The 22353-nt window shown below is 43.3% G+C and overlaps 1 protein-coding gene across 2 annotated transcripts in view; it reads right to left on the bottom strand.

Moving 5' to 3' along the window:
* The window catches only part of Ppm1l (protein phosphatase, Mg2+/Mn2+ dependent 1L), a 291724-nt gene that overhangs the window by 129023 nt on the left and 140348 nt on the right, over positions 1–22353 (bottom strand). The window contains exon 1 of one of the 2 annotated variants that reach the window (XM_028867217.2): positions 5978–6202. The exons of the other annotated variant lie outside the window; for it this stretch is intronic. Within the exon in view, the coding sequence (XP_028723050.1) occupies positions 5978–6025 (48 nt within the window). The 5' untranslated portion in view covers positions 6026–6202. Of the gene's footprint in view, positions 1–5977; positions 6203–22353 lie in introns of those variants that run through there. 2 annotated transcript variants of the gene reach the window in all.

The following is a 22353-nucleotide window of genomic DNA, read 5'->3' as shown; positions in this document are numbered from 1 at the left end:
AGCATCTTCTTAATTAGTGGTTTATGGGGGAGGACCCAGTCCATTGTGGGTGGTGCTGTCCCTGGACTGGTCATCCTGGGTTCTATAAGAAGGTGGGCTGAGCAAACCAGGGGAAGCAAGCCAGTAAGCAGCACCCCTCCATGGCCTCTGCATCAGCTCTTGCCTCCAGGTTCCTGCCCTGTTTGAGTTCCTGTAATGACTTCCTTCAATGATGGACTATGTCGAAAAACATTTTCCTCCCCGATTTGCTTTTTGGTCATGGTATTTCATCACAGCAACAGCAACTCTAAGACAGCAGAACTTTGTTATGTGAAAAAATCTAAGTCCAGGGACTTAGGACATACAAGATTAGGTGTCTGTTTCAAAGTCCTCCAGAGGACACTACAAAATGGGTTGTAGCTAAGAATCTAACTGACATCAGATGGAAATCTCTGGTCATGAGTAACTTCCATATACTAAGAAATAGCTCTGAACTAGATGGTATTTGATAACTTCCTCCGAAGGTGGTTTGCCACACTCTGGGTCTCTAACTGACTGGATTGCCTAGTCATAAGTACTCTTAATTGACAGAAATAACAACTGCCTTCCTTAAATGGTTTTTTTTTAATGTTCTAGATCCTCAAAAAGTTTTACAATATGATAAACATTTTTTTTTAAATAAAATAATTTCCCATTCAGGAATCTATTCACTTTTGACATTTTATGTTCTTTAAAACATAAGCTTAAAAATGAGGCTCATTGTTATTTATTAGATTTGAATGTATTATTTACAAAGCATTGACATTTAAAACCAGACAATTTAAATAAAAAGGAGAAAGGAGATTTGTTACGTTTAACAAAGCTATAATGTTTTATTAACTTTGTAAATGAGATCAAACAGAGACAGATTAAAATTAATATTAAAATTGGGGGCTGGAGGTGTGGATGCACAGTGGTTAGCGCTTGCTGCTCTTGTAGAGGACCCTGGTTTGATTCCCAGGCTCACACAGTATCTACACACACAGTACAGTGGCTCACACAGTATCCACACACACAGTGGCTCACACAGTATCTACACACACAGTCCCACAGTCCACACACACAGTGGCTCACACAGTATCCACACACACAGTGGCTCACACAGTATCCACACACACAGTGGCTCACACAGTATCCACACACACAGTGGCTCACACAGTATCTACACACACAGTGGCTCACACAGTATCCACACACACAGTGGCTCACACAGTATCTACACACAGTGGCTCACACAGTATCCACACACACAGTGGCTCACACAGTATCTACACACACAGTGGCTCACACAGTATCCACACAGTGGCTCACACAGTATCCACACACACAGTGGCTCACACAGTATCCACACAGTGGCTCACACAGTATCCACACAGTGGCTCACAGCGGCTGGCTGTAACTCCAGTCCCAGAGGATAAGGCACCCTCTTCAGGCCTTTGTGGGTACTGCACACACAGTGCACTGGCAGGCAAAACATGTATACATATAAAATAAATGTAAAAGTTTTATATTTTACCTAGTTGTAAATAAAGGAGAAGAAATTAGAATTTGGATTTTTTAAAAAAAAAAAAACAGCTTAAAGAAAAAGGCTTTGAAGACTACAACAAAAGCCCCCACACACACACACACACACACCAAAAAACCTAAAGATCTTTAAAAATCAAAGTGTTCTCCCTCAGCCCACCTCTAAGTCCATCATCCCCGTGTTTAGCCTGCTGACTGCCTTGGCATTGGATTGGCATGAAGACAGGAGACTCCTCCAGCGATTTAACTGCACAGCTGCAGGCCCTACCAAATTATGCTGGAGGGAAGATGAAATGTTAATTGTTTTTATTGCTTTTGTTTTTTGACATTCTTAGAAACATACTATAGTGAAGCACAGGGACTGTCTAAATATCAGGAATTTCAATAAATTTTGCTTAGTGAGACCCGATATGGTTTTCTGTGTCTAGCAAAACTGGAAAAAGAAAATAGTGTTTCATAAATTTTGGATCCAGACTAAACAAGATACGGCTGGAAAGATGGATAAACACACAATAAGATCACAGTCAGCACCATGCTGCTGTCCCACAGGTGTGGCCTTCTTCCAGGCTGCCTCAGGGGACCCGGCATATGCACTTTTATCCGGTAACTGGAGTGTGCTATAGTCAGTTTCTAGCATGTGAGGAAAGTCTGGGCACACGGACAGTAACTTTAGAACACTAGCATTCTGTGCTAGAGACTCACCAACTGCATCCTTCTACTGTTAAAAGGTGACCCAAAACAAATATTCTCAGTGTGTGTGTGTGTGTGTGGGTGTGCGCGCGCGAGAGAGAGAGAGAGAGAGAGAGAGAGAGAGAGAGAGAGGGGGGGGGGGGGAGAGGAGGGGGGGGGGGGGGGGGGGGGGGGGGGGGAGAGGAGAGAGAGAGAGAGACAGAGAGAGGAGAGAAGAAAAAAGAGCGCAGGAACAGCCTAAATCCTCAAGCTGAAGAACATGTCATGATAGCTTTTGGAAAACAATACAGGTGACAGAGAATTTAATGTAGCAGGATACAGAGATCAAATCCATAAATGCATCTGGTGAGTCTCAGCTGTCTGGAGGAAGCATGCAGCCCATCCATGAGGAATAAGGAATCTTACACTGTCCCCTAAAACCAAGTGCTTTTGAGCAGGAACAGCCACCAGGCTTTGTGCTCGAGCTTTCTCCACTTAGCTCCCATCCTTAGACCCCACTGCGAAGGAAAAGGCACTTGGAGGAGGGGTGAGAGCCTGGGAAGAGGAAGAGATGGGCTGAGGGTAGAACCGGGACCTTGCGGTTTGGGCCCTGGTCCTTATTTGCCACAGAACTTCAGAGACTGTAGACTCCTGAAAAGGACAGTCACGAGTGGATGCGCTGACCGTCTGGCTCTAGGGCACGCTGCATGAGTCTGGTGCTGTGGGATACACCTATGGGGACAAGAACTGTGGGCCGGCACTTTGGGAAGCTGCCCACCTTCACGGAGAGCAGTGCCATTTGGGCCCTGTCAAAGAGTCGGGAGTTGAAATAACCGATAGTGGCCTTCCCCCCAAATTCCCACAACCCACATAAGCCCTGGCAGGTGTTATCAGTGGGAGGTCGGCGATGGAGATCCCGATAATGGATGACATTGTATTTTCAGGAGCAAGAAGGGCTCAGAAATTGATTTAACCTGAGTAACAAAAATAAAGACAAGTGATAAGCACAGAGCAAATTAGAGCTGCCAACTGCTACCTTTCTCCTGCAAAGTGGGGTGAGGGCCAGTGCGTGACCCCTCCCACTCTTTTAAGATAGGCTCTCACGGTATTCCTCCTACCTCTGCCTCCCTTGACTGGGATTACAGAGATAAGCCACCATGCCCAGCTCATGATCTACATGAGTTTGATGCATTTATTTCTTTTGTTTTTGTTTTTCGAGACAGGGTTTCTCTGTGTAGCTTTGCGCCTTTCCTGGATCTCCCTCTGTAGACAAGGCTGGCCTCGAACTCACAAAGATCCATCTGCCTGCCTCTGCCTCCCGAGTCCTGGGATTAAAGGCATGGCGCCGCCGCCGCCGCTGCCGCCGCCACCGCCGCCACCACCACCTGGCTGATGCATTTATTTCTAACAGGTATTTTTCACCAGTCTAAATGAAAAAAAAAAAATCTTGAACTTGAGATATCAGGTATCCTTCCCTTTCCAAGGGTCTCCCTCCAATGAGGAACAAGGTAAGGACAAGGGTTAGGGAAGGGTATGTGTGTCTTTTTATCTTTAAAATGGTGGTCCTCAAACTTCCTAATGCTAGGACCCTTTAATACAGTTCCTCATGTTGTGGTGACCCCCAACCATAAAATTATTTTCATTGCTATTTCATAACTGTAACTTTGCTACCGTTACGAATCATAATGTAAATACCTGACATGCATGTGGTCTTAGGTGACCCTTGTGAAAGTTTCATTTGACTCCCCAAAGAGTCATGACCTCAGGTTGAGAACCACTGACTTAAGGCAATGCTACTAAAATGATCACAATCAATAACATACTCCGGAAGAAAAGGCCAGCTCTTAAGCAGCCCAATTGTGAGCTCAGATGAAGAAGCAGGAAAGCACAGTGGACATACAATGAGATCAGATAGAGACAGAAGGGACAAGTAAGGTTCACAGAAAACCCGAAAAGAAATCGCCTCTATCAGACTCTTCATGGAGCGTTCAGTATTAATGGCATGATTCACACTCATGCACATAAAGGAATTCAAAGTTGTCCTAGTCTGAGGTCTTGCAGGTGTTTCCATTAACCATCCCAGTGTGTAACAGCCCTTCCTTCAATCTGCTTTACTCCCGTTCCCAACACTGAATGCAGCCTCCTTGCATCTGTATGTGTTTCCAAGGCTGACGACGTGAGTCCAGTGCCATCCCCTCATGTCGTCTTCCATCTCAGGTTTTATCATTACCAAATGTGTCAGCACTGAACTATTTCCCTTTTCTGGATTCAAATTTTTCTGTGAAACACTATCTTATTAGTTATTAGGTCAGTTAAAAAACATACACTGTTAGAATTAAATTGGTAGTGAGTTATTAATGGTTCCCAAGACATTTTCCAAGAGAGATCTCAAGTAGCCTAGGCTGGATTTGAACTCACTATGTAGCTCATGTCAGCCTTGAACTCCTTATGCCTCCGCCTCTTGAGTGCTGACATTATAGGCATGAACCACATTGGGTTTATGTGGAGCTAGGGATTGAATTCAGAGCTCGTGCACTCTAGACAAGCACTCTACCAACCCAGCTACATCCCCAGCCTTCCAAAACAATTTTTTTTAGGTTATAAAAATATAGTCTATCTAATTCTACATTTGCTGTGAATATTTTTATACAAACTGAGAATGCATAAGGAAAGATAAATTTAATCCATTATTTTTTCTATTATGTTAGAAAACATGTTTTCAAAACTTTTCAGTTTGTTCTGTTTTTCAAACCTTAAAGACATCCCTGACCCTACTTGGAACTCATACTTACCATGATGCCTTATAATAAATTTCTATACAGAGCAGAGCACAGAATTTTGAGATTTTGGCAGGCTACGTTTTTCTAAAGTACTGCACAATAGTGGCTTCCCACGAGCTACTCTGGGTTTCGTTTAAATCACCAAATAACTGTGAGCGCCACGGTAATGCAAGCAGTAGGTGCCAGAAGGAGGGGCAGCTGAGCCGGCGTTTCTTAGAGGAAATGACCTTCAGCAGGTGAAAAGGGGACAAGTCAGGCACACGGGGCATTCGGGAGGACCAGGAAAATGTCCCAGATGGTCCAAATACTCAAGGCCTAACAGATGAGGTTCAACTGTTTTGATTTGAGATGTACCTAGAATGTTACCATAAGCGAAGGACAGAAGGAGCAAGGATGAGGTGATGCCTTCTTCAGATTTCAGGCCCATCACACTGCCGGAATGGGCGGCTGCAGGCACGCCCTCAGCATCCACTGGGCTTGCTGCCGCTCTAGGAAATGGCCTTAGATTGGCCTCCCTGAGAAAGAGCATCGTTTTTCATGCAGGCTCCTGTAGCCTGCTGCCAATGCTTGTGTGTCTGAGGGTCCCTCTCCACCGTTTCATAACTATCGACACAGAAAAAAGATCATAAAGGTTATGGGAATCGTGCTTAATGTAAGACCACATAAGCTCTGGATGAGGCTGTAGACTCCTCCTGGGATGGTAGACTCCTCAAACAGATGAGAGGAAGGAAAAGCTGTTTGTTTCTATTTTAGTCATCCAGGGATCACCTCGCCTCCTGTCCACTGATTTGTTATAGTCAAGGTAATTAAGCCCAAAATGCAAAGTCAGGTAAGGCCAGTAGTTTCTAAAAGTAGAAACACTTGCCCTGACATATCACTCTACAGGGTACCTAGTATCTTAACTCTAGGTAGACCCATCCATACAACTGTCAGAACAGGCTGTTTACAAAGCTACTCGATTGGGATTCCTTTAATACTTTTCATACCTTCAGACCACAGTGGAACGTGAAACCAAATCTGTCCCACGGAGCCATTTGCCGGTGTGTGCGCCTGACTCCATGATGTTGTCCAAGACCTGGGACAAATGGCGGCACTGGACAGTCCTAGCTCTCTGTCCACTAGGGCAGCTGCTCTCCAAGCTTCTGTGCCTGCCCTCTTCCCCAGGATCTGCAGCTGGGAACAATGCACAAAGATGGCAGTGCCCTCCCTCTGTCCCCGCCCAGTCCTACACCCTGGCCAAAAGAGAAAAAAAAAAACCCGGCGGAAGCGGAAGCCCCGTGTGTGGCTTTGCTTTATATCACTCCTTCTCATTGTTTGTTCGTAATGCTGAGGATTAAACTCAAGAGCTTCCTGCATGCCGGGCAAGTGCTCTACCACTGATCTAGCCCTACAGCCTGAAGAGCAAGTTGTGTACACAGCTTAAAAATTAAAGTTGGGCTGGGGCCGTGGCTTAGCGGGTGAAGCACTTGAGACTCGGGCATGAGGACCTGATATCGAATCCCTGGAGCCCACATGCGACCGGATACAACAGTGCGCATCTGTAACCCCAGCACTCCTAGAAGACAGAAGGTGACCGGATACAACAGTGCACATCTGCAATCCCGGCACTCCTAGAAGACAGGAGGCAGACAGGATACAACAGTGCACATCTGTGACCCCGGCACTCCTAGAAGACAGGAGGCAGAAAGAGGAAAATCTCTGCAGGCCTGCAGCAGCGCCAAGAGGCTGTCCCAAAGTGAAAATCGAGGCCAGACACCCAGGACTGCCCTCTGACCCACCCAAGGCAAATGGCAGGCATACACTTGCACTAACACAAAGGATTCCCTATCTCATTTTTCTCTTAATTAAAGTTGTTTTTAGAAAAGGACTTGGTGCGATTTTGTCGAAGTGACTTTCAAATTGACTGATGATGGTCTCTTTCTCGCCTATGAAAAGGAGAGAAGGCCTGACCCTCAGAACTCCGCTGTCTTGACCAAGCACATATTCAACCCAAAGTCTTCCTGATGCCTAGAAATGGAGCAGGATGCATATGAAAGTAAAAGCAGTAACTAAAGTTAGAAACACATGTTTCTCAGGGGGTTGCAGAGGGAAAATTCAGAATCTAAAACTGGTTCTCTACTGGCAGATGTCTAAAACAAACAAACAAAACCCAAAGACTTTAAAGCAGACTGCAGAGTGAATGGAAGAGCTAAGCTAGGGAGACAGGCATCAGGACTAAAGCTGGAGATGTGAAAGTCGAGATGACAACAGGAATATTTTAATCTGGTTTTTTTTTTCCAGTACATTTGTCAGTCGACATCGGCATCCCCACAGTAACTGCAGCAGTTCCCTGAACTTCGTAATCTTGTAATAAATGTTTCAGGAATTTGCTCATAAAACTACCCGTCCACTGTGACTATCGCTCCTCACCAGTTCTAAGGACACACGTCAGTACTCGCAACCATCTCCCAGCACGCTCTTCATAGCCGAGGAGAAGGCCTAGGAGACTCAGGAGTGATGTCTCGACACTGGAGGGATCCCAGGCCTAACTAGAGGAAACAGAATGCCTTCAAAATCCCTCGACAGGGTCCTCTTGGGGTTTTTATCCTTACTTTTAAGGAGTTTTCTCTATATACACAGAATCCTTGTAGCAGAAGTCAGCCAAGTAGGTACCAAAAAAGAGCACTATAAACCAGGCAAATCAGTTCTGAAATCCCAGCACTGGGGAGGCTGAAGCAAGGGGATCCTAAGTTCAAAGTCAACCTGAGCTACATGGCAAGCCTCTATTTACCAGAGAGAGAGAGAGAGACAGAGACAGAGACAGAGACAGACACACAGAGAAAGAGACAGACACACAGAGAGAGACAGACTGAGAGACAGAGAGAAAGAGAGAGTTGAGAAGACGGCTTACTGGGTAAAGTGCCTGCTGTACAAGCAAGAGACCCTGAGTTTGGGTCTCCGTCACCTATCCAAAATTAATCCAGCTGCAGAGGCACGTGCTTGCAATCCTAACATTGGCAGGCAGAGGCAGGAAGGTCCCAGACTCACTGGCCACCCAGTCAAGCTAACATGTGAGGTTCGGGTTCAGTGAGAGAATCTGCACCCCCCCCCCAAAAAAAAGGCAGTGTGTGATAGAAGACACCTGACATTGACCTGGTGCCTCCACATGGACAGGTGCATACCCATACACACACACACACAGACAGACAGATACATACACACACACACACAGAGAGAGAGAGAGAGAGAGAGAGAGAGAGAGACAGAGAGACAGAGAGACAGAGACAGAGACAGAGACTTGGACCAACCCTGAGGACAGGATTTACTCAAAGAACACATTAATGTATTCCCCTGTGATGGTGGGTAGGGTTAGACATGGCAGTGGATGTGCAAGGCTGTGTAAATGCAGCACCTACGTGCCTAATGGATTATTTCCTGATCTGTAAGAGGCAAGAAGCCATGAGGCCATGAATTTGCTCAGGATGGCAGACGGAGTCATCTGTGGAACAACTTGCCTGAATCACTACATTAGGAAGCGCTGAGACAGGGGTTTGGCCTGGGCCCTGGAAGGAAGGGACTCAGAACACTGAATCCCCCAGATAACTTCGGAATTTCAGTTCAACCTTTGTGATCATTATTAAATCCACACATCTTACTGCTTTGCCATGCCATTAGCATCATCATCCAGGGTTTCCAACTCACTGCTGTTTCTTATTTAACACAGATTCATCAACCAAAAAACTCCTTTCCTATTAGCTTCTCTGCTCTCTTAACCGCAGAGATACAAAAACTGCTCCCAGACATTCAAGACTGCCCTCCAGTAGCAGAATTGGCTCTGGTATGGGATCAGAGACACGTTCCACATGTTAGGAAAGACTGGTTAGAGATCTTGGGTCCGCTGTACATTCACCTTCTGGCCTCTACAGGAGCTGATGCGGGCGCTAGTTAACCTTTGGAATGTTCCTCCGACAGGTGATGAGTCTTCCTGTTGCTTACCCTGTGAAGGCTAGAAAGCAAGGCCAAAGGTCTGGCAGGAATTCAAGGATAAGAAGTGGAGGACTGAACAAGAGGGGCCCAAGGACACCCAAGTGTGTCCCGTCAACCAGAATGATGAAAAACGCACTTACAAGTAATTCCGGTCAGGCCGGGAGGGCTAGATCTTCCACAGAGGGTTTTAGGGTCAGTCCAACAACCACAAGAAGGTGCATTCGGTAAGAAGGGCAGCCTACAGAATTCTCTGCAAAACCCTTGGCAGGGGTGGATAGTAATGGCTAAGGTTTGCGGTCCTGCCTGGTCATTTTTCAAACTCTACATTAGACACATAATACACAACCTCTCCCAGGTATCATCACTCTGACGGCAGTATCCACTCTACAATATTAATCTCTAGTAAGATTTCTTACTTGTAGCCTTACAAATCTGACACCAAGGATGAGGCCGCTGGGATTAGAAGAGCATGGCTATGCTAATGTTAAAACCATCCTAAATTCACAAAGCGAGGTGAGGACCAGGTTTTCCGTCATCACAGGTAAGGGAATGCTAACTTGTTCTTCTAATGGGGTATAAAAAAAAGCCACAATGTTGAAGTGACTTAGGTGTTTTGGTTTGAACGTGAAATGTCCACACCAATTTGTGGGTTTGAGTATCTTGCCCCAGCCGGCTGTGTTGTTTGGAAAGAGATGGGTCACCGGGGTAGGCCTCTGAGGGTAAGAGCTCAGTCCTGCCTTCTGGCAGTCTCTGCTTCTGATTTACAGGTTCCCACGGCTCTGAGCCCAGCCACTCCACCCACCATGCCTTGATGGACAGCACCCCAACCCAGAGCCCAAACGCCTCCCTCAAGCTGCTTCCAAGAGTTCTGCCCACTGACAAGTAACTCATACAAAGGAGCAGTTTCAAATCTCAGTTCTTGAATTCCTGAGTTCAAGAAAGGTCTTTTAGTTTCGAAAGAACTAGCTTGCCACAGTATATATTAACTTAATGACCAGTTACACCCTGCAAACTGCCACATTTAAAAATACCTCTTTTCCAGTTGCAGAGAAAACTCAGCAGTGACAAGCACTTGCTATTCTTGCAGAGGACTGAGGTTCAATTCCCAGCATCCACATTAGGAAGCTTGACAGTGTCTATAACTCCAGCTCTAGAGGATCCAATACCTTCTTCTAGCTTCTGTAGGCATTTGTATTCATGTGGTACACATGCAGGTGAGAAAACACACACACACACACACACACACACACACACACAAAAGTAAAAATAAACACCTCAATTTTTTCTGAAAACATAGAATCAGAAAAATTACTTCATAAAAACCCACTTAGCAGATGCAGTAGAAGCTTTTTAAACATAGAAAAACAGATAAAATTTAGAAAATAATTGACTTTAAAAAAATAACAAAAACCATAAAAATAAAAGAATTAATGGAATAAAAATGAAAAATTAAGTCTCAACCCTGAATGTATTTTTAAATGGGGAAATCATAATAATGCACATTGTGGTGGTCACATGGTCAATGGCTCTTTTCATTGTTGATTTTGGTGGTGCCAGGGATCAAACCCACGGCTTTGTGTATGTTAGGTGAGCACTCAACCACTAAGCAACTCCCCTGCCTCACACGTTCAATGTTTTGAAACAACAGCCAGGCTCCTTCATCACTTTTGACTTGAAGAGACAAATGGTTACTATTCCTGACAAGCTTTGACACACTGTGATGACAAGAAACAGAGCCGTCAGGGGCAGCAGGACTACGGAGCATTAACTGGTGGGCAGCATCGCCTCAGCTCCATAAATTTCCCTTCAGATTCTCCGTAGACGCAGAGTCACGCCTATGAACGCTGTGGCCTCTCCATCCCACTCACAAGAACAGAATTTAACGTTCCTGCAGGGGGACTAATTTACAAGTTGCTATAAACACAGCTCTTAAGTTGCTTAAACACAGCTCTACTGTTGACTCTAAAAAACTTTCCTCTTTAGCTTCTAGACAACTCCAGTCCTGACTTTCCTCTTCGCTCTTTGATCTCTATTTTCTTTATGGCCTTCTTTTATGCAACTTCTCCTTAAATGGTTCTCACTTTGGCCTCCTTTTCCATTCTGAGCTCCCTCCACGGAAAAGGGCTCATTTATCCTCACGGCTTTACAAATTACCTTTGGTTCAGTACGCCATGGTGGCAAACAGCGGCCTTCTCTGTAGTGAGTATGCGGCCTGTTCCATGTGTGCATTTCCTGAGGGGCTCTGAAGACGGCTTTTCCAACAGCCGCTCATGTCTGTAATCTCTCGCAGTTTACAAGTTTGTCTCTAGATAGCTATGTGTGGGTAATGCCTTTGGGATGCGCCAGTGCATTGTGGTTGGGGGTCAAGTTGGCCAAGCCATTATGTCTAACCACACAAGCTGCAGAGCAAAGATCTCGTGACTGAGGCCCTACACAGGCTGACAGAAGATCCATATTTCAAAGCAGTACTGTATGAAGTTCATCATGGATGAACCTGAAGCCATGGTGGCTGGGGGCAGTCCATCACAGAGGGCTGTGGAGTCAATACATCCCCAACTGTGGTCCCCTGGACAAGTGGTGGGCTCTGAGATCAAGATAGCTTCTCCTGTGTTTTCCCTTCCTGGAGGTACATTCACCAGCAAATCCTACTTCCTGTCTTAAAAAAATTGCATCCAGGTTGACGTGTCCAGTTTAGACTCCTGTTCTTAGCCCAGACAATGTCTTGCTTCCCTAATTAAAATAATCATCTGGACAAATATTCTAATAACCTCAAATTCTATTAATTTAAAAATGAACTTTTAAACTTTCCCCTAAGGTCAGCTCTTCTCTTTCTATTGTCTTATAGTTAATGGCAGCACCTCCCAACAGTTACCATCCCCCCAAATTTTATCTCCCCTACAATATTGCCAAAGACCCCTCTCTACCGTTCTCTCCATCCCCAGTTTATCCCTTACTTTACAAGTATTTTTTCTCCCCTTCTCAAAAGAATCTTTAGAAGCTATGTAGAAAAACAAAGTTCTTCACAAACTTCTCAGGAGCTTGGCTGACAACTGAGCCCTGCCCTCCATGCCAATCTTCCACCACCTCCCTACACCCGGTCATTCACACCACCTCCCTACACCTGGTCATTCACACCACCTCCCTACACCCGGTCATTCACACCACCTCCCTACACCTGGTCATTCACACCACCTCCCTACACCTGGTCATTCACACCACCTCCCTACACCTGGTCATTCACATCACCTCCCTACACCTGGTCATTCACACCACCTCCCTACACCTGGTCACTCACACCACCTCCCTACACCTGGTCATTCACACCACCTCCCTACACCTGGTCATTCACGCCATCTCCCTATATCTGGTCATTCACGCCAGGGGTCGCTTTTATCCATCCTCTGCCCTCTCTGTGTTTGTATTTTAACTCAGCTGTGCTGTGTTTTAACACTCCCTAAACCTAAAAAGGATTTCTCCTCTCTTTACCAACAATGTGGTAGAACACAAGCATCTCTCAGGTCACTGCATCCCTATGCTATTGCCGGAACCACAGCGGATTCCAAGATGCTGTCTACTGTTAAATGTCTATGTGTTAACTGCCCTCAGTGCATAAGTCTATGCTGTTCATCTCTGTGCAGTCACGTTAAGTAGACGAACCTCCATAAATATTTGGGGAATCTGTAACAATCTTTCCTCTGGACAATGTTTCTAAATATAACATGTGCCTTAAAAAAAAAAAAAAAAAAAATCGATGATGCAGATTAGTCTTCTCCCATGCAGAATTTTCCCTTCAAGTTGATGAGTATTTATAAACAGGATCCAGGGAAATAGGTAAATAATTATCCAACAAAATTGTCTGTATGATCGATATTGCCTCCATTTCTTCTCACTGCAAATGTAACAGACCCATATTCCTCTGCAGGTCAAGGACTCACGGAAAAGGTGGCTCTTAGCCTGCAGTCACCTCCCACCAGGTCCACCAGCTAGAGACCGTCAACACAGGAGTCTCTGGAGCACATTTATCAGAGGGGCAGCTGTAGTTGGTTTGTTTTTGTTTTACTCTTTGGGGAGCCACCACCCAGCTTCCAAATAAATACACGGAGACTTATTCTTACTTATGAATGCCTGGCCTTAGCTTGGCTTATTTCTAGCCAGCTTTCCTAACTTAAATTATTCTGTTTCTCTTTAACTTTATTTTGCCTCTGGGCTTTTTACCTTTCTTTATTCTGTATAACTTTCTTTCCTTCTTACTCTGTGGCTGGCTGGGTGGCTGGCCCCTAGCGTTCTCTTCTCCTTCTTTTCTTGATACTCTTTTTTCTTCTTCTTTAGCCTAGATTCCTCCTTCTATTTATTCTCTCTGCATGCTAGCCCTATCTATCCTTTCTCCTGCCTAGTTACTGGCCATTCAGCTCTTGATTAGACCAATCAGGTGTTTTAGACAGGCAAAGTAACACAGCTTTACAGAGTTAAACAAATGCAACATAAAATACAACAGATCTTTGTATCATTAAACAAATGTCCCACAGCATAAAGGAATGTAAGATATCTTAAACTAATATTTCACAACAGGCATCATCTAGCAGCTGATGGAAGCAGATGCAGAGACCCACAGCTAAACACTAGGTGGAACTTGGGGAACCCCTCAGAAGAAGGGAAGGAAGGATTGTGGGAGGTATCAAGGATGCCATGAGAACATGGCCCACAGAATCAACTAAGCAGGGCTCAGAGGGGCTCACAGAGACTGAAGCAACAAACACAGACCCTGTATGGGTCTAAGCTAAGTCTTCTGCATATACGTTATGGTTGTTAGCTTGGTGTTCTTACGGGTCTCCTAACATTGGGAGTGAGAGATGTCTCTGACTCTTTTGCCTGAACTTGAGATCCTTTTCTTTCTACTGGGTTGCCACATCCAGCTATGATATGAGGGCTTGTGCCTGGTCTTATTGTATCTTGCTAAGCCATACTCAGTGGATATCCCTGGTTGGGGGCGTGGGGGGGAGGCTTTCTCTTTTATTTTTTGGAAGGGAAACAAAGGAGGAGTGGATCTGTGGAAGAAAGGAGAGAGGAGAAGGGACTGAGAGGAGTAGAGGGAAGGGAAACTGTGGTCATGATGTAATGTATGAGAGAAGAATAAAAGTTTAACAAAAAAAAAAAAAAAAAACAACAACAACAAAAAAAGACCCAAGTCGTAGTCATGGTGGGCACATTTGCATAGACCCATACAGACAACACAAAGACTCCTTCCTTTATGAATACTCTTTTGCCCTCCTTAAAATTATTCTCTCTCCTCCTCTGCTATCCTGTACCCTGAGTGTCTGACCAGCAACAAGTTCTCTGTCTTCTGGACTCGGGGAGTTTGGCAACAACCACACAAGGCCAGAGATGAGAGGAGGGAGGAGGACAAGTCTGAAGCTCCTCTTCTCCACAGATGAGCTCTGTCCCTGGTCCACTTGAGCTGGCCGCCTCTCCTCTCTTCGGCTCATCCTGGTTTCTAGTAACTAACGCGATTCCCTCCCTTCCCACCGGCTTCTTCAGCCTTGAGCTAGTGACAGTTTCCCATGGTTACTAGTCCAGCAGTGCATTACTATTTACCCTTTATTCTCCACATATTCATAAAGTCATTCACCAAACACAGTGATAATAACTGAGCAAGGAGTTTAGGATGGTAGTTTATGATGAGGATGCTAGGTCTTTGCAACTTAAAGTAGTAGTCTTATACCAAAAGACGAAACTGCTATAGTTATTCAAGAGAAGTGATGTACATTAAAATCATAAACATAAAAAAAGCACATAGGTTTGAAATGGTGTTACAATCAATTCTTGAACATAGATTGCTTCATTATTTTTGGATTATTGTAATTGTCTTTACTTAAAAAGAAAATCTAGTAACAGCAATGAAGAGTTCATTAAATGAAGGTAAATAGACTGAAGTTAATAATGATGTGTTTTGCCCGATCTTCACCTGCTTATCTCTCATTGCCACATTTCACAAAGCCCCAGAAGCCTGGGGTTTGGCTGTGGGTCTCTGCATTTGCTCCCATCAGTTGCTGAATAATGCCCCTCTGATAAATGTGCCCCTGATAAATGTGCTGAAAGCCCTGCTCTGAATGTCAGGAGAACCAGATGAGCGCCACCTACTGGGTATGTGAACAAGAACACATTCAGTAACTTCTCTTTTTAAGGATGTGAGCACATACTCCACAGTAATCCCTCAGGTCATTTTAAGCTCTGCACACAGTTTCACACTCCATCAGGTTTGTTTGTTTGACTATATTAGGGCAGCACAATGAATCTCTTGAAGTGTCACATGATGCTTAAAAGCCTGGGTTCTCAAGTCTATCAGACCTAGGTTTAAACTAGAGCGGTCTTTTCCTAACAGTGACAACAGGCAAGTTACTCATCTCTCTGTGCTTCTCTTTCCATTGAAAATGATATCCTTGTTACAACAGGACTGCCATGAAGACAGACAGACAGACAGAGAGACACTCTGCATGTGTGTTTGTGCATTACATGTACGTATTGCTGCAAAGGCCAGAAGAAAGGGTTGTAACACTGGGAACTGGAGTTGCAGATGTGATCAGCCAGCATATGGGGTGTGTGTGTGTGTGTGTGTGCTGGAACCTGGGTCCTCTGCAAGAGCAGCCAGTGCTTTTAACCACTGAGCCAACACTCCAGCCTTCAAGCTCTGAATAAATGATACTGACAATGTTACTGGCATAGAATGTATTACACATCTGATTATCACCAAGTCACAGGCCTTACCTATAACAGAACAAAAGTACAGGAAGCAAATGGTACCTAGAATACCAACCTAACACACTGCTCGACATCTGGTGCCAATTCATGAAATTCTCTAGATCAGTGGTTCTCAAATTTCCTAATACAGCAATCCTTTAATACAGTTCCTCAGGTTGTGGCGACACCCCCAACCATAAAATTATTTCGTTGCTACTTCATAATTGTAATTTTGCTACTGTTTTCAATTGTAATGTAAATATGTGATACTGAATATATCTGATATGTGCACTCTAAAGGGATTGTGACCCACAGGTTGAGAACCACTGCTCTAAACGAATCCTATTTAAACAATCACATGGTTTCTAGGCTTCATGGTCTAGGACAGAATTTCAAAGAATGAACAGTGGACTAAACTTATACAAAAACAGAAAACCTGTATAAAACAGATTATTTACGATTATCAAAAAAGGATTGCCTGGGCTTTTGTTGTTCTTGTTGTTAAAACACCCAGCTTACAGCCAGGCATGGTGGCACACACCTGTAAATCCAGGACTCAGAAGCTGAGGCTGAGGGATGGTAAGGAGTTTGAAGGCAGCCTGGGCTGTAGAATGTGTTCTAAACCAGCCTGAGCTACACAGTGAGACCCTGAATTAAAGAAAAGAAAAACTCTCCATATCCTATTTTAATAAAATTATTTACAAACATAAAGTTTTAAAGGTAGACCTAAAGGTAAAATAAGAGTTAAAAAAGTAAAAAAAGGTTAGAATTAAAATTTTTCTTAAAGAAAGGTTAGGGACCAGAATTTATACGTCAAATAAGAGTTAGAGATAAATTACTTGAAAATGTGTGACAATTAAAATATAAATAGCACATTTATTTTCATCAGCCTCTGTCCTTCAGAGAGCAACTCAGTTCTAAGACACAGAACCATTTGAAATTTAAATAAAACATACCTTTGTGATATTATAATGAGCCTGTTCTGCTCTTATTAAGTCTGTTCTCCTGGGGGTCAGCTACCCCAAAACAAGGTCATTTGTTTTGTTTTGAGACAGGGTCTCCCTGTGAAGCCCAGGCTGACCTTGAACTCACAGAGATCCACCTGCCTCTGCTTCCCATGTGCTGGGATCAAAGATGTGCACCGTCACACCTGGGAAAAAAACTTGTTCCTACTTAGTATATACTATTATGTTCATTTTGTACAAGAAAATGGATTTAGCTGATAAAGGGCTTCAGTTGACGAGTTGTCCGTCATTTCAATTTCTAGACAGTCTTAGTTTGCCCTGTTCCATCTTAGCCGTGTTAAGACTGTAAGTTACTTTGGTATTTTTATTCACTTAACATGCTGTGCTCAGTCTCAATTGTTTTGCTTCCAAATACCATGTTTTTTTTTATTTTTTTATTTTTTTGTCCACTGTCACTCCACCCACAGAGTCAATAAATAAATGTAATTTTTAAAGAAATGAAAATAAAATCTTCAAATACCTCAAAACAACTCCTCTTAGGCTTTCTTCAAAAGCAGCTATGAGATGGCCTTGGTTTCCTACACTCACTGTAAGAGCCCCAGGTTGTTGCATGACAGAGTACTAGAACCAAATATGAACTGCAACAAGATGTAAAATGATGAACTACAAATTTAGAAAGCTCGGTGTAGTGGCTCAGAGAGTAAAGGTACTCGGGCCAAGTCTGTCAACCTGAGTCCTATCCCTGAGACCTACAAAGACAGAATCTTTGTACCGTTCCCATTTTCTCCTCCGACTGCCACACGCGGCCTGTAGCACATGTGTATCCACACACCCAGTAAATGCAATAAAAAATTTACAGTTTATATAAATCAAGGCATGGTGCCTGGCTGTCTCTTCTGAATGTAGGAATGTTGATGGTACAGGAATTCAATGCTAAGATGTTGCATAAATACTAGCAACTTTTTTGTTATTTTATAGAAACCTATATTTTGCTTATGAGTATACAATGTCTAAGAAACTTACTGCAGCTGTTCAATCTCGTGTTTCTTTCCTGATATAAAAGTTTACATGTTAATATTGGAAAATGTAAATACAAAAACATACTAAAAAGTCAGTCAAAAGCAACTATAATCCTTCTGCCCCCAAACAGCTATGAAACTTGTGTTTTCTTCTAGTCTTTGTCAGTACATATAAAGATCACATTCATTTTCCCCTCGCTAAAAAGTTGTAAGAATATCGCGGTGGTGGCGCACGCCTTTAATCCCAGCACTCGGGAGGCAGAGGCAGGCAGATTTCTGTGAGTTCAAGGCCAGCCTGGTCTACTGAGCCACAGTTTAGTGCTACATATCACCCAGAATAACCTCACAAAACCTATGTGGTGCACAGCTTCAGTCTGTCTTCATTCATTCATTGCTTCTGAAGAGAGTCTTAGCAACACCCTTCTAAATCAGAACAGCAGCCTGGCCCATGACAGTCCCAGATGTTCACCTGCCCAGTGACATCAACTGAAGCTCACCTACAGCAGGCCCATCTAGGTGACTGTTGTATTCTCTTCAACCAGAGGCAAAGATGGAAACAAGGCTCTACGGGGTGGATGGATGGATGGATGGATGGACGGACAGACAGACAGATAGATATAACAGATATGATAGATGATAGATAATAGAATTGAGATATGAATATATCAGTATCACCCACATATATTTAATAATATTATATACTTATTGATTCATGTATGTAATGATTTCTGTTGTGTTGTCTCTCTAATTGTAAGATTAAATAAATCCCTGCAAGGCTGGAGAGATGGTTTAGCAGTTAAGAACACTTTCTGCTTTTCCAGAGGATCTGGGTTCAATTCCCAGAACCCACATGATGGCTCACAACTGTCTGTAACTCCAATTCTAGGAGATTCCATTCTCTCTTTGGCCTCTGTGGGCACCAGGCACATTATGTGGCATACAGTCATACATGCAGGCAAACACTCATACCCATAATATTTAAAAAAAGAAAAAGGGCAGGGTGGTGGTGGCATATGCCTTTAATCCCAGCACATGGGAGACAGAGGCAGGCGGATCTCTGTGAGTTCAAGGCCAGCCTGGGCTACAGAGTGAGTTCCAGGAAAGGTACCAAAGCTACACAGAGAAACCCTGTCTCAAAAAACCAAACACACACACACACACACACACACACACACACACACACTCACCTACAGTGCCTATTTGCTCCATTTCTCTGGAGAGTTTGACAGTTCTTTCTCATCTAAGCAATTTCATCCTATTGTTTCTAAAGCTAACATTCTAACAAAGTAAGTTACTGCTTTTACAGAAATGTAAGCAAGGGTTTCAGAGATTAACTAACTTGGCCAGTGTCGCACAAGTAAATTCATAGGTAGCTAGCTTGTCTGCTTCTAGAATGTATGCTTTTCATTTCATGTTTCCTTTCAGAGTACTGAGATATAAGCTAAGGCTTAATCTTGGAATTGCAGACTCTGAAATGCAATCTAGCTACACAAACATCTAATTAGATATATGTATGCGGTAGTGATACATGCAGCTCATACCCACACGTATGCAGAAAGTTCAAATGGGAACTGTCTGGAAATCGAGTCCATGGAAACCACTGGCCTTGATTTGACAACTGAAAGAGGAAAGTAAAAGCGATGTGATGAAGAAGCACAGTTCTCATTCCACCAGACTCCTCACTGCTCCTCTCCAGTGGGCCGCAAGTGAGGAACAACAGAGTCTCCTAACAGCCTGGCAGAACTAACTCCCCTTTCTTCTCCTTCAGTTGTGTTGCTTTACCTAGCTTTTTTTAAGATGCCACCATGTAGTGACCTAAGATGCTTTTCAAATGTGAATCAAGAAGACTAGGTTCCTGTAGATAAAAATGGATCACACCCTACCCCCATACAGACACAGAAATAATTTGTAACAACTATGTTTTTGCCTGCATGTTCAGAGCAAAATCTCCCAAATCCAAGCTATGAAACCACAGTAAGAGTTCTAAAGGCCTTATGCAGCACCAGGCACTGTCACTGGATTTAACACATTTGCAGATGAATGGTTAATTTTTCAAGTACATAGGTATGATTGTGAATGATCAAATCCATGTATTTGTGTATAATTGTTTTACAGATTAAGAACTGAGCTACACATTTACCACCTCAATCTACAGAAGTGGTTAAAATAATTTGCAAACTAGAGCAGGAAATACAACATTGGAATTGATTGCAAATAAATCTGAAGTTTTAAATTATTTGAACAAATGAGATCAACCTATGCCCAAAATAGGTTTGTTGTAGAATATTATTTTAAGGTGTGTTACTTTTGTTTATGTTGCATTTGTTTAACTCTGTGAAGCTGTGTTACTGTGCCTGTCTAAAACACCTGATGGTCTAATAAAGCACTGAATGGCCAACAGTGAGACAGGAGAAAGGATAGGTGGGGCTGGCAGGCAGAGAGAATAAATAGGAGAAATCTGGAAAGGAAAAAAGAGTGAGAGAAGGAGGAGGACACAAGGGGCGAGCCATCCAGCTATACAACCAGCAATGGAGTAAGAAAGAAAAGATACACAGAAATTGAGAAAGGTAAAAGCCCAGAGGCAGAAGTTAGTGGGATAGTTTAAAGTTAAGAAAAGCTGGCTAGACATAAGCCAAGCTAAGGCCGGGCATTTATAATTAAGAATAAGCCTCCGTGTATGATTTATTTGGAAGCTGGGTGGCAGGTCCCCCAAAAGAGTAGAAAAAACAACCAACAACATGTTATAACAAGATTGTCTACAACCAAAAGGAGCACAGAAGAGCATTCTCTCACTGGACAAGGTAAAATGGATAGTTTTCCTCAAAAGATTGTTAATTCATCTGTTCGGTGTTTTAATGAATATAGGGGGCGGCATTAGGAAATCAAACTCTACACCTCAACATGAAAAAAAGGCATTTCAGCTACGCACAAAAATCAATGATATATATTATATGTAATATAATATAGTATTTATTATATATATATATATATATATATATATATATATATTATATACTTCATGTGAGGTACACTCGGGCACTGGAGCTGTGGCCACCTATGAACAGAGTCCTTGTATGTGTGACTTTTCTATTGCTGTGATAAAATACCATGACCAAAGACAACTTAGGGAAGAGATGGTTTATTTTGGCTGTGGTTCTAAGAGTTAAGAGTTCACCATGGTAGAGCAAAGGAACGGCAGCAAGGAGCAAGCCAGCGGAGAGAGCACATCACTATCCACAAACACCACACAGAGTGCAGGGAAGCAGGGAGAAACTTTAAAGGCTCGGTCTGCCCCAGTGAGGTACTAACTAGGGACCACGTGTTCAAAAGCCTGAGCCTATGAGGGACATTTTGTCCTTCAAACTACCACAGTCCTGAAGGAAGTGAGACAGACGCATGGAAAGCTGGCCATGAAAGAAATGCCTACTGTGGAGGAAGAACAAGGAACCCAAAACAGTTAAATAAAATGGGGTGAGGACGAGTCCAGAGGAAGATGGGGGCGGACCTGAGCATAACAGACTTTCAGTGAAGTGGAGGCAACTGGCCTCTCTATTGGCTGGAAAGGGCCAAAGGGAGAAAACCAGAAAGGAAGGGATGTAATGGCAGAGGTAGACGGCAGTGTCAAAACAGGAATGAAGCAGCGGAGACAACAGAAATGTGGTCCAAATCTAGACTCAAGGCAGAACCTACGAGACTTCCTAATGAATTTAATAGCCCTAGGTTTTATTTCTGACTGATGAGCAGAGTAACTGAAGACGTGGCTGGAGGTACTTGAATTCTAGAGCCACCACTTATGAGAGAATAACTTAGGAGAATTCAGGTTTGGTGAGACACACACCAGGACTTCAGTTTCGGGCATGTGAAATCTGATAAATAACAAAATTAACTATGAAAATATAACAAAAAAAAAACAATGGAATAAATATGGGTATTTTATGTACATAATAAGCACAAATTTATATATACTAAAACACACTGTCAATTATATGAAATACAAACTAAGGCCTGAGATGTACCTTAATGGTAGAATGTCTGCCCAATATGTGTAGACCTTACTCTCACCCTAGTACCATTAAAGACAAAACATAAATATGCACGATCTAGATTTTAAAGAAATTTTAATGGGAAAGAAATATTAAAGTATAAAGGGGGACTAATTAAGAAGGGATCCGTAAGAGGAAGAAATGCTCTACTGCTCTACCCTCTCCTTTCTCGTTTATAAACAGGACTGGGATTATCTATTAAATAGGTTTGTACAGGAAAACCCCAAGCACAGCATCAGGAACATGGTGCTGGATCAAGGGCGAGCCTTATAAATACTGCCAAGTCAGATGAGTAAAGAAGACAGCCTAGGATTGCTAGAGTAGAAAATTGCGGACTTGGGATCCTAACTAACTCATCATATCCTGGTTCTGGCCCATTATTTAATATAACCTGGAGCAAGTTAATTAATGTCTCTGAGTCTCCCTCTCCACACCTGTAATTCCATAAACTTGTTAAAGTAGAAACTGAGAGCAGCACCTCACAGAGAGCCCAGTACGTAGTAAGTACTCGCAGACAGCAGCTAACAGCAGCAACTCTGTTCCCAACTCTGCTTCAAATGCAGGTCTTCATGAGGTGTGCTGAGGTGGGAGCCAGACAGGGAGGCACTACACAGACTGGGGCAGAAGGATCACA

This window comes from Peromyscus leucopus, chromosome 6 (assembly GCF_004664715.2).
Source record: "Peromyscus leucopus breed LL Stock chromosome 6, UCI_PerLeu_2.1, whole genome shotgun sequence".
Classification (NCBI taxonomy): Eukaryota; Metazoa; Chordata; class Mammalia; order Rodentia; family Cricetidae; genus Peromyscus; species Peromyscus leucopus.
This window is presented reverse-complemented; position numbering and strand designations above follow the sequence as displayed.